General features: G+C 38.3%; 1 protein-coding gene across 14 annotated transcripts; it reads left to right on the top strand.

Annotated features, from left to right (window-relative positions):
• The first annotated feature begins 3 nt into the window (after positions 1 to 3).
• Positions 4 to 19,105, top strand: C3AR1 (complement C3a receptor 1). 14 transcript variants are annotated; one of them, XM_082420259.1, is made up of 5 exons: positions 22 to 107; positions 4,286 to 4,363; positions 8,068 to 8,187; positions 11,359 to 11,487; positions 15,772 to 19,105. In XM_082420259.1, exons 4-5 carry the CDS (start codon positions 11,453 to 11,455, stop codon positions 17,231 to 17,233), a joined length of 1,497 nt encoding a protein of 498 aa, XP_082276385.1. In that variant the 5' UTR covers positions 22 to 107; positions 4,286 to 4,363; positions 8,068 to 8,187; positions 11,359 to 11,452; the 3' UTR covers positions 17,234 to 19,105. The 14 variants fall into 14 exon arrangements, 10 of the variants coding, with proteins under 10 accessions (XP_082276389.1, XP_082276385.1, XP_082276384.1 ...); XM_082420260.1 differs by lacking the exon at positions 4,286 to 4,363 and having other exon boundaries at positions 36 to 107; XM_082420262.1 differs by lacking the exon at positions 4,286 to 4,363 and having other exon boundaries at positions 37 to 107; positions 8,083 to 8,187.
• Positions 19,106 to 19,315: the final 210 nt, after the last annotated feature.

Below are 19,315 nucleotides of genomic sequence, written 5' to 3'. Positions count from 1 at the left end.
TTACGCAACAACTTCCGTTTACGCTACTTCCGCGAGAGTTCCGCTGGGTTCCTGAGATTAACCTCCGGTGCTGCGGGTCCGGGAAGCCATGTTGAAACCTGGAAACGGTGAGTTTGCGCGACTCACCATCTTGGGTAAGGGCAAGGGTGGCCTCCAAGTGAGTGATTCCCGTTAAGGAGCTCTCCATCCCCGAGAAGCGAGGAGGGAAAGCGCCATCTTGCTCTGGCAAGGGCCCGCATTGCTCTGGGAGGGTGCCGACCTTCGTGAAGTCGGGCGAGTTTCTTTCTTCCAAGAGTCACTTTAAGAAGTGTCTTAGAAACCGTAGTTTCCAAGCAGAAAAGGGGAATCCGCCCGTCGGTATTCCCCAGTTGGGTCCCTACAGAAAGTGTATGACCCAGGCGTAGACAGACGTGGTGGATTTTAACCTTCAGAGTCCAAACTTCAAAAATGGCCACCCAGCCTGATCCATTGCTTTATAACACCTTTTTATCTCAGAGTTTCGAGAACGGCACCGTTGAAATAGTCTGCCACACTTTCAGTGTGTATTCTCGTTATCTTTTTGGAAATTTTGCCCGTGTTAAACTGTAAATGGGATCAACTCATTCCTGACCCATTGGGAAAGCACCATGAACTATTTAATAGCCGCTGTTTGCTCCCAGTCTTATTATAATGATAGATTATACTGTCTCCATAAACACATGCCTCGTACACTCCAAAGGTAAACTTGCCACCACTCCATCACTTAATTGATTTAAGTAGCACAGACAGCAAATGGAAAACCGAGATACCAACTCAAGGCTGTCTGACTGCAACAGCGGTGATCTTCACCACTTCATTATGTTGACTGGTTGGAAACCTGTCTCTAATTTGTCTACCCTGCGTAGCAAAGTGATATCTTAAAATTCAAAGAGAATCATAATATCTAGCCCTTATGAGGAGGTGGGGAATCAGCTACTCTCGTACACTGTGAGCAGGAAGGTAATTTGGTACAGCATTTCTGAAGGTAAATTTAGAATTGACAGAATATTGTAGGTAACCTTCAGTGTAGCAAATCCACTAATAGCTATTTTAGAGAAGTTTTTAATGTGTGCAAAAAAGTATGTATAATAATGTTTATTACAGCATGGTTTGTAATAGTGAAAAATGGAAACAACATGAATGTCTATCAACAGAAAATGGGTAATGGCATATCCATTACTATAGGATGTTTTGAGGTGTGTGTGTGTATAATATATATAGTAAATAAATAAGTATAGGTATATAGATATTAAGGCCATAAAAGAGATCCAAGATTTTTTTTTTAAAGCAGACATTCACTTAAAATTTCAGTAATCCTCAACTACTTAAGGTTTCCTGAGTTGTCCATGTTCTTCATATTCTTCATACCTTTGCATGCATTAAACCTTCTGTCTTAAACACTCTCCCCTAGCTTGTTAATTTTGCAAACTAATATGGTCACATATCAGCTCAAATTGTACCTCCTCCTGTGACTTTGCCAGGTCCTTTAGATGAACTTACTCTAATGCTTCCACTTGCTTCTGTTATACCTTTTCGTTGTACCTAACATTTTATTATTCTTCAAATATCTCCCACTAAACCATCAGCTCTATAAAGGCAAGAACTTTGCTTTTTTGGCACCCAGCACATTGCCTTTCACATAGTAGGCAGTAATAATTGTTGAATAATACAAGATTTCTGCTTAAGTCCAATCATTTAACTTATTAACTTGGCCATTTCCCCAAATCCCCCAATGTAAGGACCCTACATATACTTTGCAAAAAATTCAGAGAATATGAAATTATAAAATGAAACGTGAACTTCCACATCTCTATATTATTAACAACTTTATGCCAACAAATTTAATAACTTAAATGGTAATTGATGTACACAATTTACCAAAAATAATTCAAGAGATAGAAAATTTGAATAGCCCTGTACCTGTTAAAGAATTTGAATTTATAACTAAAAACCTTCCCACAAAAAAACAAAAACAAACCTTCGTGCCCAAAAAGTTTCATCATTGATCAAACATTTTAGGAAGAAATAATGTAAATCCCATACAAATGCTCTTAAAAAAAAAGAAGAGATAAGACACTTTCCAACTAATTTTAATAAGACAATATTACCTTGATACCAAAACCAGAAAAAGATGTTACAAGAAATATATATATATATATATATATATATATATATATATATATATATATATATATATATATGGAACTACAACAAGATAACACAGCACACCTAATATAATGGCTTAAAAGAAAACTTGACGACAGCAAACAGTGCTGGCAAGAATATGGAGCAAAAATACAGAGCAACTTTCAGACATTGGTAGTGGGGAGTTAAAATGGCACAAACATTTTGTAAAACATAGTTTTGTATTTTCTTAAAATTTAAATATATCATTTATCACATGACCCAGCATTTTACTCTGAAATATTTACCCAAGAGAAACTAAAACATATGTTCACAAAAAGACATATATACAAATATTCAGAGCAGTTTTTTTACAGTGGTTAGAAACTAGAAACAACACTAAATGTCTATCAACAGGTGAATGGGTAAACAAATTGTGGTGTATCCCTATAATACTGTCATATTGACATACAATAGTAATAAAATAAATAGAATAGCAATAAAGAGGATCAAATACTAACACTCAGGGATAACAATTTTAAAAATTGAACTACTAACACCTACAATGACATGGATAGATCTCAAAAACATTATACCAAACAACAACAACAACAAAAAGCCAAGCCCAAAAGAGTACATACTGTATGACTCCATTTATATGAAATTCTTAAAAAGACTAATCTACAGGGCTTCCCTGGTGCCGCAGTAGTTAAGAATTCACTGCAGCATTGTTTATCATTTATAACAGCAAGACATTGGAAATACATGTCCATCATTAGGACAAATCAATTGTGCTGTATTCATGTAACAGGATAGTGTAAATAAATAGTGAACATGAATGAACTACTTGCTATGGACAACATGGATAGATCACAAAAACTTAATTTTAGGAGAAGAAAAAAGTAAGTTTAACAAAAGATAAAACAAAATTGTCCATTTGGACAATGTTTAAAAACAGACAGGGCTTCCCTGGTGGCGCAGTGGTTGAGAATCTGCCTGCCAATGCAGGGGACACGGGTTCGAGCCCTGGTCTGGGAAGATCCCACATGCCGCGGAGCAACTAGGCCCGTGAGCCACAACTACTGAGCCTGAGCGTCTGGAGCTTGTGCTCCGCAACAAGAGAGGCCGTGATAATGAGAGGCCCGCGCACCGCGATGAAGAGTGGCCCGCGCTTGCCGCAACTAGAGAAAGCCCTTGCACAAAAACGAAGACCCAACACAGCCATAAATAAATAAATAAATAAATAAATAAATAAATAAATATAGTAAAAATAAAGGAATTCCTTTAAAAAAAAACAGACAAATCTAAAACTGTATTGTTTGGGGGTATCCAGTTAAATGGCAAAGCCATATTTAAAATGTAAGAAAATGATAAACACAAAATTCCCAGTTGTGGATTCTTGGGAGGTGGGGTTCAGGAAGGTGATTAGGGCAGGCACAGGAGGTGCTCCAGAGATACGGGTAGCATTCTACTTCTAAAACTGGATGGTAAGCTCATGGTAGTCATTTTATTATTATTTAAAATGTACATATTTATTATAGACACTCTTTCAAATGGATTATATACCTCACAATAAAATTTAACAGGTGCTATGTGAATCAACTAAGTTTTTAGTTATTGATTTCAACAATAAACATTTTGTATAACAATAATTATGATAATATTACCTGATATTTACATAGCACCTTTAAGATTACAAAGTGTTTTCATATACACTATCTCATTCATTTTTCACAACAGTCTTGCCTGTAGGTAGCATTATCCCCATTTTCATTAAAAAAAATTGCTGAGATACAGAAAGTTCATTGACTTACTCATCCAATATTTAAGTGTCAGGAGAGAAATCCTTACATTTCTGATACAAACATAACAGCTGCTTATCCCTTATATTTAAATGTTTGCATGAATAATTAGTATTCCTGTGCCTATTGGTTGAATTATAGTAAAGAGTAGCATTTATTAAGTACTGAGTACTGTTCTGCATGCTTGTGTGCATTATATTATTAATCCTAACAACAGATATGTACTATTATTATCCTGCTGTGAGATTAAGTAATTATTGTCCACAGTCACAAGTGACAGACATAGATCTAAGTGTCTCCAGGCCCGGGTCCTTAACCAATATGCAATTCTGCCCTAACAGCTCTATCCAGAGAATGGACAGAATATACAACTTTTAGCAAGTACAGTAGATCCTCCTCATTCATGGATTACAATATCTGTGAGTTTGCCTATTTGCTTAAATTTATTCGTAACCCCCAAATCAACATTCACAGTCACTCCCTAACATGCACAGGGTGGCAAAACAATTTGAGTCACTAGACAAGTGCATCATCAGCTGAGGTCAATCCAGGTGGCGCTCTGCCTTCTTGTTTCATCTCTCTTACTGTAAACAAGGATCCTTTACACAGCCTATTTAGTGCCAAGTTTTTTGCATTTTCGTACTTTTTGTTGGTGATTTTGCTGTTTAAAATGACCCCTAAGCATAGCGCTGGAGTGCTATATAGTGTCCATAAGCACAAGAAGGCTGAGATATATATGTGTTAGTTCATCTTGTTTGGGCATGAATTATAGTGCTGTTGGCAGAGAGGTCAAAGTTAATGAATCAACAATATAAAATAAGGTTTCTCAGGACGACCTTCAAGATGGCGGAGGAGTAAGACGTGGAGATCACCTTCCTCCCCACAAATACATCAGAAATACATCTACATGTGGAACAGTTCCTGCAGAACACCTACTGAACGCTGGCAGAAGACCTCAGACTTCCCAAAAGGCAAGAAACTCCCCACGTACCTGGGTAGGGCAAAAGAAAAAAGAAAAAACAGAGAAAAAGAATAGAGATGGGACCTGGACCTCTGGGAGGGAGCTGTGAAGGAGGAAAAGTTTCCACACACTAGGAAGCCCCTCAACTGGCAGAGACGGGGTGGGGTGGGGGGTGGAGGTGGGGGAGGGGAAGCTTCAGAGCCACGGAGGAGAGCGCAGCAACAGGGGTGCGGAGGGCAAAAAAATTTGATCATTTGACCAAAATGCAGTGACCAGAGGCTGGCAGAACTCAACCCCATACATCCCCTAGCAGCAGTGGTCCAGTGTCTGCTAATTCAGTGTTCCTGGTGACATTATAGAACATAACTTCCACGAACACGGAGACAGGACCGGATTAGCATTCACAGGGCAGCATGGTGGCTAAGAGCATAGGCTCTGGAGGCCAGCTGTCTGGTTCTAAGTCTGCCATTTACATTGTGGTGTGAATTTGGATAACTCATTAGCCTCTTTGCATCTCAGTGTCCTTTTTGACAATGAGGTACTAATATTAGTACCTATCTCATCATTGGGGTGTCGTTAGAATTAAATAACATGCAGCCAATGAAGCACTCAGCACAGTGTCTGGTAGATGTCCTCAACGTGTAAGTTATCACTATTATTAATATTAATTTATATTTGGAACAAGAATGATCATGTTTGTTTAGGTAGTTATAAACATAGACACATTCAGTTTTAGAATTTCAGAAGCTGTAAAAAAAAAACGTCACCTGAAATGAGTATGCATGCTACTGTGATTTATAAAAGGAAATATATATATCTTGATCTGTGCCCCCGGCTCCTAAAGCCCTTGTAAATTCCTAGGTGATAAGAGCATTAGGAGCATCTTTTGTTCTAGTATTTGGTCACTGACCCCAGTTTCTGACACAAGGGAAACCCTTGTAATTTCCTGGTGATAGGAGTGTCTTTTGATCCAATGAGGTGACTGGGTGGGATCTTGGATGGCTCCTGGATAAGGGCTCTGGAGAGACCAAGCCATGATTAGAAGTTTAGAATTTCCAGTTCCACCCCCCCATGCTCTTGAGAAGGGAGAAGGACTGGAAATGAAGTTAATAATTAAGCTTGCCTGTGTGATGAAGCCTCCAAAAAAATCGCAATAATATGGGGTTGAGAGAACTTCCAGGTTGGTGAACACATCCATGTACCGAAAGGGTGACACACCCCAACCCTACTGGAGACAGAAGTTCCTGCACTCAGGACCCTCCCAGACTTCGCCTTATGTAGCTCTTCATCTGGCTGTTCATCTGTGTCCTTTATCATATCCTTTAATAAACTGGTAAACCTAAATAAATGTTTCCCTGAGTCTGTGAGCCACTCTAGCGAATAATCCAATCCAAGGGGAAGAAAGTCATGGGAACCTCTGATTTGTAGCCAAGACAGAGAGAAGTTGTGGGTAACCTGGAGATCTACAACTTGCGATTGGCATCTGAAGTGGGGAGCAGTCTTGTGGAACTCAGCCCTTAACCTGTGGGATGTGATGCTATCTCCAGGTAGACAGTGTCAGAATTGAGTTAAATTGTAGGACACCCAGCTGATGTTGCAGAATTGTTTGATGTGGGGGGAAAAAAACACACACATTTGGTGACCACAAGTGTCAGAAGTGAAGTGTCCTGTGTGAAAGTAAAGGAGACACATGGGAGATGGAGACCTGTGGTTTTCCCTGCACAGAAGGAAAAACTGGGTGGTTTTCAACCCAACATCATTTTGTATCACCACTTTCTTCGCCCACATTCTAGTGGAAATGAAATGGGGAAGAAAAGGCAAAGGATAAATGAAATGGAGAAGACATTTTCTAAATAATGCACAAATAGGATAGCTACCCTAAAAAATCCATCAAAATTTACTCAAAAATTTATCTACACTTAAAACATTTATGAGAGCCATCTACCCCTCAATAATCCTGAATTCTGTCACCCCTGCAAAATTTTCTTATGCCTTCTCGTTAGATCAGATAAACACAAACTGAAACCTAGTCCCTGGTCCATTTTGGGTTTCATGGAACTAAAGTCACAAAGGGTGTTCATGAAAACACTCAGTTTACTTCCCCTTCAATCTCCCTTCCTTGGCTGACTGCCCTGGATACATATTGTAATAGAAAATCAATAATCAATAAATCAATAGAAGAAACAAAGTTTGCTAAATTTTCTTTAAACCACTCAGATTTGAATGATTCATCATGCCAAATTTGGCTGGATTCTTTCAAGATCCAGGCATCAGTGCATCAGATATTTGTTATTATGATTGGATTAACAGTTTTTGTTTGTTTTATTTTATTTACCTTTTGACTGAATTACTTTAATTTCTGGGTGACTTTGTTCTTCAGTTTGTGCTCTTTGTTTTATTATAACTATGTGCATAATTAGGCAGCTATACTATAGGGAGTAGAGAGTGTGTCAAATCTACATCCTTGAGGGCTATGGGTTAGAATTTGATTCGACAGAAAGGATGTAACTTAACAATGTGAAGGGAACATTCTGTAAATTATTTGCTAAGAGTCCAAGATGGGAGAATAGTTTTGATACGATAGGCAACTGGAAGCCACATTAGTTTTTTGACATAATAACTGCTAACATTTATTGAATGCTTATGTGCCAGCAGTGTCTTAAGCACTTTGCATGTATTAATTTATTTACTCCTAGCAGTCCTATAGAGTAGGTACAGTGAATATTCCCCAACTGTCATTGCCCAGCCAGGAAAACAAAACCATTGTAGGTATTTCAAACAAGATATTTAATACAAGGACTTGGTTGCAAAAGTGTTGGAAGGACCAGAGGAATAAAGGGGGAGAAGATAATATAACTTCAGGAAGGTACTTCCCTAAAATTGGAAGAGAAATTCTCACAGGGCTGCAGCTGCTGCTGAAACCAGTAATCCTGCCGGAGCCCACAGCTGCCAGCAGCTGCCAAGGTCACACCTGCCACCTCTGTTACGGAAACCCACCAGAGCTGTCTGCTGCTGAAGGAGCCAGAAAATAAATGATCCCCCTTTCAATCTCTCTCTTTTTTATTTTAATATTTTTAATGTTTATGCTATTTTATGGTTTTGTTCTTTTATTTTTAAAACATATTTGCAAACTCTGCACAAACTAAATGTCCATCAACGGAGGAATGGATAAAGAAGATGTGGTACATATATACAATGGAATATTACTCAGCCATAAAAAAGAATGACATAAGGCCATTTGCAGCGACATGGATGGACCTCGAGATTGTCATACTGAGTGAAGTAAGTCAAACAGAGAAAGACAAATATCATATGATATCACTTATATGTGGAATCTAAAAAAATGGTACATATGAACCTATTTACAAAACAGAAATAGAGTCACAGATGTAGAAAACAAACTTACGGTTACCAGGGGTAAAGGGTGGGGAGGGATAAATTGGGAGATTGGGATGAACATATGCACACTGCTGTATATAAAATAGATAACTAATAAGGACCTACTGTATAGCACAATGAACTCTACTCAGTACTTTGTAATGGCTTCTATAGGAAAAGAATCTAAAAAGGAGTGAATACATGTATATGTAGAACTGATTCACTTTGCTGTACAGCAGAAACGAACACAACATTGTAAATCAACCATACTCCAATAAAAATTAATCTCAAAAGAAAAGAATCAAATACAATGATTCCCTTTTCTCTTCACTTCCCAAGAGCACATGAACATGCCCCTCTGGCAGAGCCTAGGCAGACCCTGCCTGAGAGGCAGTCTCGGAAATGCAGTACCCAGGCTTCACTTAGAGAAATAATAAGAGTGGAAATGGGCCTGAGTATCAATAAATAAAACCTGACACAATCCCTGTTTTTCAGGTGAGGAAATGAAAACACAGAATCTGAAAAATTCCTGTGCAACCACACAATTAGTCAGTGGCAGAGCTGGGATTCAAGCTCAGCCTCTCTACGCACCTTCTATTGCTCCCTGTGTGCTTTTTACTCCAGCCAGACCACTTTACCTGTGTCGTTCACTCACGCTGGGCTTACCTCCACCTTAATGTGTGTTTTCCCCCTACTTGAAATGGGAGAATTATAGATCGTTAGATGTAAAAGAAACCTTAAAGATCACTCGAGCCAACCCTTTAATTTTACATCTAAGAAAAAAATTCTAGGTCAAGCATCCAGCCCAAGGTCAAGTATTTAGTTATTACTAAAACTAGAACTCAAATTCCTAATCTAGAGCAGTTTTCACCTCAAGAATGTTCTTCCATGAAAATTTTCCAGCTAATTCTAACCTCCACCAGGTTTCATCAGATTTGTCCTTTGCTAACTAGCCATAGCATTTGTCTATGTCATCCATAGTTTTTAGCACTTGGTTATTTTTTCATTTAGAGTATAATTATACTTGGTCTAATAATGAATCTTATCATTTTTCGTCAAAGTCCTTAAGGACAGAAACTTTGTCATATATTTATTTTTAATTCTCTCAGAGCAGGCTAGAGATCATACAATTCTATAATTTTTATTTTGGCCAAATGACTACAGATTTCCATCATTGAAAATGTAGAATTAATCAGTGACTCATAAAATGTTTTAATATGGCTGTGTTTGCAACATATATTCAAAATTTCACTCTTTCCAAAGCATCTGATCTCTGCTTAGAAACTTATAATTAGATATTAAAAAGGAACAAAACAGAAGAGAATCACATAAATTCCCCCCAGGTTTTCCACGTTACACCATAAAACTAGTACTTTATAAGAAGGGACAGAAGCCATCTAGAAATAGGAGCCCTATTCACAAGGTGTTTTCAGTAATTTCCTTCCTGATCTGAAAATCCAAGTAATACAGCTGGAAGTTCTCCAACTGGTTTTAATTGCTGTATAATCTTTAGAGAAAAAGGAATCAGTAAAACTGGATCCACACCAGAAACAACTTTAAAGACTCAAATTAATTCTTTGAATTATATTCAAAAGCCAACATCCTTTTCAACCAAACTTTCATTCATTCATTCATTCATTGGTGCCCCAGACATGTATTATTCCAGGCATGGTAGCAGGCTCTGGAGATAGGAACAAACTCCTGGTCTAGTAGGGCAGAGAGACAGATAAATTATTTTATAGCACTATTAGTGTCTGTCAAATTTCTACCCAGCCTTAAAGCCCAGCTCAAGTGTTATCTCTTCAGTGCGTTATCTTCATGTTTGTTTCAGTGAGAATGTCTTTCCCTCTTCCATGTTCCCAGGACCACCCTGCTAGCAGCCCTTACTCAATTATAATTATATATTTACATCTTTCATTGCTTCTGCATCTTCTACAGTGCAAAGCATAGTGTCTATATTAAGAGCAGAGTTCTTGTTTATGATACTGAACTTAATAATAAAGACCTTACCTTTTGCAAATGGAATAGATACCCTCGCCACCGTTGTTGGAAGTGTAAATTGGTGGAATCTCTTTAGTGGGAAATGCCATACCTTTCAAAAATGTAAATTCACATACATAGATTTAGCAATTACAGTCCTAGGAAACTATTCTACAGAAATTTTCATAGATGTGTAAAATGCAAGGGTACTCATTGAAACATTGTTTATAACTGCTTTAAAATTTGACAAAAACAGAATATCCATGAAAAGGGGAATAATTGACTAAATGGTATAATATAGAATAATTTAAAAAGTATGATGTGGGGACTTCCCTGGTGGTCCAGTGGTTAAGACTCTGCACTTCCACTGCAGGGGGTACGGGTTCGATCCCTGGTCGGGGAACTAAGATTCCCACATGCCCTGAAATGGCCCAAAAAATAATAATAATAAAGATAGTAAAAGTAAACAACTTGTCACCTCTTTCTAGAGAAGTCCCATAATTCTTGAAGAACCTGCCCAGACCTTATTCCTACCTTAAGACTGTCCTAGATTGCCCCAGGCTAAATACACCCCTACATGTTATTTTCTACTGTTTTACTTCTACCGCTATTTCTATCATTATAGTCTGAATTGTATTACAGGTGTTTTTTGTTGTTGTTGTATGGGTACATATTCTCACCAGACTGTGAATCTCTAGAGATTAGAACATAGTTTAATTCATCTGATTTTTGCATGACACATTTCCCTGACACATATTAAGCATATAAGAGATGTTACTTGAAATTCATTACATGGGGTTGTGCACGTCATTCCCCCCAGTTACTCCCCACCCCTATTCTCACATACCATAGGATCATTTTTGTGCATTTCCAAAACAAAACAAATCCAAAAACCTATAAAGTGGGAAGCTGATGTACAAAAGTACTCTCTCTCTAAGCATACTCTGTGTCCTGCAGAAAATTTTTGAGAACCATGCTCTCCCACTTCTGTTTTTCGTACTTTTCTTATATGAAACATTTAGAAATGACTCACTTTGAAACTCTTCCTGTGGAGTCAGATAGTTGTCAAAAGTGTTGGGTTTCATTTATCATCAGAAACGAAGAGAGAGAGGAAAGAGGAGGTGCTCAGCAAATTTCCTAAACATTCTTGACTGTGGTCAAGACGGGACTCGTGGAGACCTCCAGATCCATGCTGAAGTATTCAGCTACTATCTCGGGTTTTTGGTAAGGAAACCTAGATCCACCTGAGGGCTTGTGCCCAGCTTGTTTTGCTCGTTATTGATAATGGTTTGAGGGTCATTATTTTCTATTTCCGCTTATTCCTTCCCCAACTTTTATTTCTTTTGCTTTATTTCCATGTCCACCTTTTTCTTTTTCTAAATATTCCACATTCTATTTATCTTTGTTCTTAATATTTTCATTCTGGAACTAATATTGAATTTTTACATCATTTTTCCCTCTCTTAAACTGGCTGTTTCTCCTTCTCACCTTTGATTCCAGCTTTCTCCAATAGTTTTGTTTTCCAAATCATTGATTGCCTATTTTTTCTTTTTTTTTTTTTAATAAATTTCTTTTATTTATTTATTTTTGGCTGCATTGGGTCTTTGTTGCTGTGCGTGGGCTTTCTCTAGTTGCAGCGAGCAGGGGCTACTCTTCACTGCAGTGTGCAGGCTTCTCTTGCTGCAGAGCACAGGCTCTAGGCACGTGGGCTTCAGGTGGGCTCAGTAGTTGTGGCTCGCAGGCTCTAGAGCGCATGCTCAGTAGTTGTGGCACACGAGCTTTGTTGCTCCACTGCATATGGGATCTTCCCAGACCAGGGCTCAAACCCGTGTCCCCTGCATTGGCAGGCGGATTCTTAACCACTGCACAACCAGGGAAGCCCCTGCCTATTTTTTCTTAATATATATATATTTTTTCCTCATTCCATTTCTCTTATTTATTTTGCTCATTCCTTATTGCTACTGATTCTGTCATCATATCATTAGTTCTGATTCTGGAATCTATTTTTCTTTCCCTGTCATAGTTGAATTTTGGTTTCAGGATTTTACTTATCTTTTTAATTACTGGTTAGCCAATTCAGTATTGAAAACTAAAAAAAAAAAAAAAATGTAGAGGTACTTTTGAGCCAAAACACTTGTCAAAATATAAAATGTTATCTTGCCCAGAAAGATTTTTAAGATCCTGATTCATATATGCTTTCATTTCAAGACAGATACTATGTAATATTTAAAATATAGCTCACGCCAGATGACTCAATTTCTTTGTATTGGAATTTTGCTCTTTTCAATCTTTATCATGTCCTTATTATTCTTTATTATTGTGCGGCTCTTGGTGCCTTTCCCTTTGTTAGCAATACCAAAGGCTTTTCAGTTATGTGATTATTTGTAGTAAAAAGGGTATTGGCCTGACAGTCATTGGACCTAGGATTTGACAACCCCCCTAGTTGTGAATATGTAAAAGTCCCCTAATTTGCTGAGTTTCAGTGTCCAAAACTACAAAATAAAAATAGAGACAAGAAGAGATGATTGCTAACTTTCCTTTCAGTCCTAGAATTCTATGACTCTATCGGTCTCTCAATATTTTATGGGTCTATGCGTGAATATGTGTGTAGGATCAGGGATAGCTGCCACATACAACAGCAAAGGAAGTGACCCTGACAGGACTTGAATATTGGAATAAGCAAGGTTACCGAAAGGAGAATGAGAATCACTTCTTCTTTTTTAGTATTTTGTTGTCTCAGTTATTTTAACTTCTGCTAATCCCTATGGCAGCTTGTAGTTAACTCAGCAGAACAGCTTCAAGTCACACAAGTATTTTGGACTTCTACAAAAGGAAACATAAAATGCTGTTATAGCCAGTAAGAATTAGGAACTGGAAAACAAAAAAGGAAGTTAGAAGAGACAGCATCCTTACTGGATTAAATGGATAAGAATAAGAATTTTTCATTTAGTTGAAAAGGAAAAAAAGTTAACCCCCAAAATGAGCATCTATCCATTCAAGTAATCTTTAATTGTGCTAAATTCTGTGGAACGAGCATTTAGGGACAAGATTCTTTTTTACCATTATGAAACTTAAGGCCAGAATGATAGATAAGACAGCCACAAAAAGAATTATAATACAAGATGAAATGCATCATTGCACAGAGAATATGAAAAGAAGTTCAACCCCCCACACACACACCCAAAAATAGGAGGCTGAAGAAATAAATTATGACTGGGATTATAAGAGAAGTTTCAAGGAAGAGATATTTGAGCTTGATCTTAAAGAATGGCTAGGATTTCAACAGATAGAGATTAAGAATGGAGGAAAGAGGAGGTTAAGGTGGAGGATATAATTCCATACAGAAGTAAACAGCACTAACCAAGGAATAGAAAATGGTATTGACTTGGAATAGTGAGTTGTTCAGGAAAGCTATAAAGTAGGGTATGTTTATGGGAATGTTGAAAATCAGGGAACGGTAATGTCACAGAGGCCAAGAGAAGAAAGTGTTAAGAAGCCAGTGTATCAAATGACATGGATATTGTGGAGGATAAAGACAGAGAAAAAGATGCTTGGGTTTGTTATCTAGAGTTAGTTTTAGCAGCATGATGGGGCAGAAGACCAATTACAAAGGGTTGTGAAGTGAGTGGTGAGAACAACAGACCCCAAAACAAGCCAGTATCCTTGAAAAAGAGAAACAATGCTACATTAAGAGACTTAAGAAACATCCTGATGCAGTGTGATCCTAGACTAGACTGGATATAATTGTTGACAAATCAGGTATAAAGGATTATTTTGGGGACAGTTGGAAAAAATGGATAAAGTCTGAGTATTCCTTAAGGTACAATGTTACTGTATAATGCGGAGACTGCTAACTGATAAAAGAGATAAAAGAAAGCAGTTTATATAAAACAGTATGCATTTACACCTATGTTCATAGCAGCATTATCCACAATAGCTACAATGTGGAAGCAACTCAAATATCCATCGACAGATGAATGGGTAAACGAAATGTGGTACATCCATACAGTGGAATATTATTCAGTCTTAAAAAGGAAGAAAATTCTGACACACACTACAACATGGATGAAACTTGAGGGCATTTTGCCAAGTGAAATAAGCCAGTTACAAAAAGACAAATGCTGTAGGATTACATTTAGATGAGGTATCTAGAGGAGTCAAATGCATAGAAACTGAAAGTAGGATGGTGATTGCCAGGGGCTGCGGGGAAAGGGAAGTGAGGAGTTGTTTTCTAATAGGTATGGAGTTTCGGGTTTACAAGATGAGAAAGTTCTAAAAATTGGCTGCACGATAATGTAAATATACCTAACACTACTGAACTGTACACTTAAAAATAGTTTAGATGGTAAGTTTTATGTTATATGTATTTCACCACAATTAAAATAATTTTAAACCGATATGCACAGTATAATCTAATTTTGTTAAATTTTGCTTAACAAAAAATATACATACATATAGTATACATATATGTATGTGAAAAAAGATCCAGAAGGATGTAAATTAAGATACTAAAATAGTAATCCCTGACTAGTAGTATATGACATTTTTATTTTCTTATTTTTGCTTGCTTATTTTTTCCAAGTTTCTTCATGAATGATTTCTTTTTTTGTTTTGTTTTGTTTTGTTTTGTTGGTCATGCCAGTTGGCTTGCAAGATCTTAGTTCCCCGACCAGGGATGGAACCTGCGCCTCTTGCAGTGGAAGCGTGGAGTCGTAACCCCTTAACCGCCAGGGAATTCCCTATCTCCATGAATGATTTCTGTTTCTGCAATAATCAAGCTATTTTTCTCAAGTTATACTCACAAAAAACAAATAAGAAAGAAATGATGAGTGGTAAGGAAATCAACGCAAAGAGGGAAAAAAACTCTTGATAAATTTGACAGCAAAAGGAAAAAATGAGGGTGTTTCTAAAAGACATAATGGAGGGAATTCCCTGATGGTCCAGGGGTTAGGATTCTGAGCTTTCACTGCCGAGGGCCTGGGTTTGACCCCTAGTTGGAGAACTAGGATCCCACAGGTGGTGCAGGGCACGGCCAAAAAAGAAAAATTCTTTTTAAATTTTAATGAAGTATAGTTGATTTACCATGTTGTGTTCATTTCTACTGTACGGCAAAATGACTCAGCTATAAATATATATATATATATATATTCTTTTCCATTATGGTTTATCACAGATATTGAATATAGTTCCCTGTGCTCTACAGTAGGACCTTGTTGTTTATCCATCCTATATATACTAGTTTGCATCTGCTAATCCCAAACTCCCAATACTCCCCTCCCCCACCACCCCCTTTGGCAACCACAAGTCTGTTCTCTATGTCAATACAGCAGATTTTAAATTGTCTTTCAGGGAATGTGTTTGTGTAATCCAATGTGAAGTCGGAAAATAAAACTAAAACAGCGTGAGGGTCTTTGTGACTCTACATCTTTATGTGGGGAGGTTAGAATTCTAAGAATATGCATTTTTTTAAAGATAGTTTTAACATTTTTGTTTATATTTTTATAAAAGTTTAGCAATGGAGTCTTTCTCTGCTGAGACCAATTCAACTGACCTACCATCACAGCCCTGGGATGAACCCCAAGTAGTTCTCTCCATGGTCATTCTCTGTTTCACTTTCCTACTGGGATTGCCAGGCAACGGGCTGGTGCTGTGGGTGGCTGGCCTAAAGATGCAACGAAGTGTGAGCACAGTTTGGTTTCTGCATCTCACCTTGGCTGACTTTCTCTGCTGCCTCTCCCTGCCCTTCTCCCTGGTTCACTTGGCTCTCCAAGGACACTGGCCCTACGGCTGGTTCCTATGCAAGCTCATCCCCTCCATCATTGTCCTCAACATGTTTGCCAGCGTCTTCCTGCTGACCGCCATTAGCCTGGACCGCTGTCTTTTGGTACTCAAGCCAATCTGGTGCCAGAATCATCGCAACGTGGGGACAGCCTTCACTATCTGTGGATGTATCTGGGTGGTGGCTTTTGTAATGTGCATACCTGTGTTCATATACCGGGAAACGTTCACTATAGACAACCATAGTATGTGTGGCTACAATTTTGGTCTCTACAGATCATTAGATTATTCAGACTTCAACTTTGATCTACTGGAAAACGGGTCTCTTGACAACTCCATTGTTGAGCTGCCTGAAGAAATGGATGATAGGTTCGATTCTTTCTCTCAGCAAACAAATGATTGTCCCTGGGCAGCCACCGCTGGCCTCTGTTCTCAAATATTTCAAAGAACTTCTGGACATTCACTCCCTACGGATTCAGCTAGATTGTCTGTTCAACATCCATATTATAATGTATTTAAACCAGCTGATGAGGTCTCAGCTACAATCCCCAGTGATTTTCCCATTGAAGATCACAGAACTAACCCACTGGAGAACTCTGATGCTTTTCTTCCTGCTGATTTAGAGCTTTTCTCTAGTGCCTCCGGCAACTCCTCATACACGTGGGAGCTATTGGAAGATTTCCAGGATGATGATTCAGGCCAGTTTGCATATGGCCATCAAGTGCCAACACCCCAGGTAGCAATAACCATCACTAGGCTCGTGCTGGGTTTCCTGTTGCCCTTTATCCTCATGGTGGCCTGTTACAGCCTCATTATCTTCCGAATGCGTCGGAGACGCTTCACCAAGTCTCGGAGCAAAACCTTGAGAGTGGCTATGGTGGTGGTGGCTGTCTTCCTTGTCTGCTGGGCTCCGTACCACATTGTTGGAGCCCTCTTACTGTTTATTGACCCAGAAACTCCCTTTGGGGAAGCTCTGTTGTCCTGGGACCATGTGTCTCTTGCTTTAGCCTCTGCCAATAGTTGCTTCAATCCCTTCCTCTATGCCCTTCTGGGGAAAGATTTTAGGAAAAAAGCAAGACAGTCCATGCAGGGAATTCTGGAGGCAGCTTTCAGTGAGGACTTGACACACTCTACCAGCTGCCCCCCAAACAAAGTCTCTTTGGAAAAAAACAGTATCAGTACAGTTGTGTGAAAATATGGAGCAGTTGACCCAAGCAGAGGTTCTTAGGCATTCACCCAGTGCATCATATTTCTAAAAAGACGACAGAGATGGGGAGCAGGGGATTTCAGAAACTGTCAAAGAATCAATCCAGAGGGTCTTAAAGTGTGGTCCCAGACTAGTGGCATCGGTATCACCTGGTTGATAGAAATACAAATTCTCCAGCCCCACCAGAGATTTGCTCAATCAGTCTCTGGGGGTGGGGCTCAGAGAGTGTTTTCACAAGCTCCCTTGTTTCGGATGAATGCTAAATTTGGGAAGCATTGTAAAAATTAGTCTATTTCTATCGCAAACAAAGCCACGTGAAATAAATGCGAAGGCAGTCTCCTTTAAAATGTTTCCATCATTAAATTTCTTTCTAATTTCCTTCCAGATTCAAGTTAAAACCATTTCTTCTAGTCCTACCTGAGTGAAAGGTGATCATTTATTCTGTGGCTTTGTTGTGGTGATGGTGGTGGTGATAGTTTTAAATGAAAAAAAAAAAAAGGTGCAAAAAGAAAGTCTATAAAAACAAGGAGTTATGAGTCTGAGTCTGGAGCAGAGTACAATGCCAGATGCCTGCAACTTGGAATACTCCTGGATACAGGACGTAGGAATTCTGAGTTTCCATTATTACAACTAAGTAAGCATCTATTGTGTAAAGACAGACTACTTAGGGATCTAAAGACTTTCTCATGAAACAGTATGTAAGCCGCAGTTTGGGGAGTTCTCTCTTCCCTCTGTTTGCTCTATCTGCCTATTGATAGAATCATCTATCTTTCATTCCTTTCCTTAAGCTCCTTAATTCCCTTATTCCTCCCCTGCCTCTAAATCTTCTTCCAGACTTTACGCCTCTAATAACCAATAGTTTCATAAGATGCAAATTACTCCCCTCCTCTAGCTCCACATTAGTACTTTCCAAGAAACTCATTTCAAATGAAAGGAGAAAGACGGTGGAGGATAGGGCAACTATTCTTGAATTCACTGCAATATAACAGAGTACCCTCTGGGCATGTTATCCAACTTTAAAAGAAAACATGACTGTAGGTGTGTATCTTTCATGCCAAAATTACCAGATATATCTTCGGGTTTTTTAAAATTAATCTTTATCTTTACCAAAGTAATACATGCACATAACTTAAAGAGAACCTAAGGCTTATAATGAAATCTAACAGGTTTCCTGCCCCACTCTGCCCAGCCCCTCCTTCCGCCCACTCCCACTTCCCAGGGATAACCTTTGAAACGATTTTAGATGTTTCCTCTGATATTCACCATGATATTTCTAAGTCATGACCTTATGCTGCTAGTTTCTGTAGACGTGATAAAATGACTTCTTGTTTTGAAAGATGACGAATTTTATCCAAACACATTCATATTTTTTGTTTATTCAGCATCCCAATATTCATTACCCATCATCCTTTAATTTGTTCATGATCACACATTTTCTTCTACTTTGTTGACCCATTCCAACCCCCCTTCTCTTTTTCTTTCACTTGTTTCAGAAAACATTATTAAACCCCCATCACCTTCTCATTTTTCTCTGTATATAAAGTTTTATGTGTTAAACCTCTAAATTTTCAGGTTTTGTTTGTACTACAACATAGCCTCATCTGCGTACAGTGATTTAATCTGAAAAATAGAAAATGAGATGTCTTAGACTTTACAAGGCACTATCCTTTGTTCAGTGGTTGAGGGGAGGGTCTGGACTACAAATAAGTTATAAAGTACTATGTGGAAAAATTTCAAATCACTAGGAATGCTTTCAGTTGTGCAGTAATGATATCTGACATGATGTGAGATTTGCCATGCTACCTTCCAATTTAATCTGATCATATATTTGATGTGAATAAATGCTTTCTTTCTGAATGGTTCCTTGCAAGGCTGAGAAATTCATGGATCCTTTTAATTGTTTGACCCTCAGAATATATCATAATCTCTAAACATACGGCAAATATAAATCTCATAGTGGGTAGCTGTAGGCTTGCTATAATGATGATTAGCTGGGCTTCTGGAAATCCCAACATTTCTCACGGGACCCTGGGTATAAGTCCCTAACTTCTAGGGTTACTGTATAGG

Source organism: Balaenoptera physalus, assembly GCF_965194825.1.
Source record: "Balaenoptera physalus genome assembly, chromosome: 13".
Lineage (NCBI taxonomy): Eukaryota > Metazoa > Chordata > Mammalia > Artiodactyla > Balaenopteridae > Balaenoptera > Balaenoptera physalus.
This window is presented reverse-complemented; position numbering and strand designations above follow the sequence as displayed.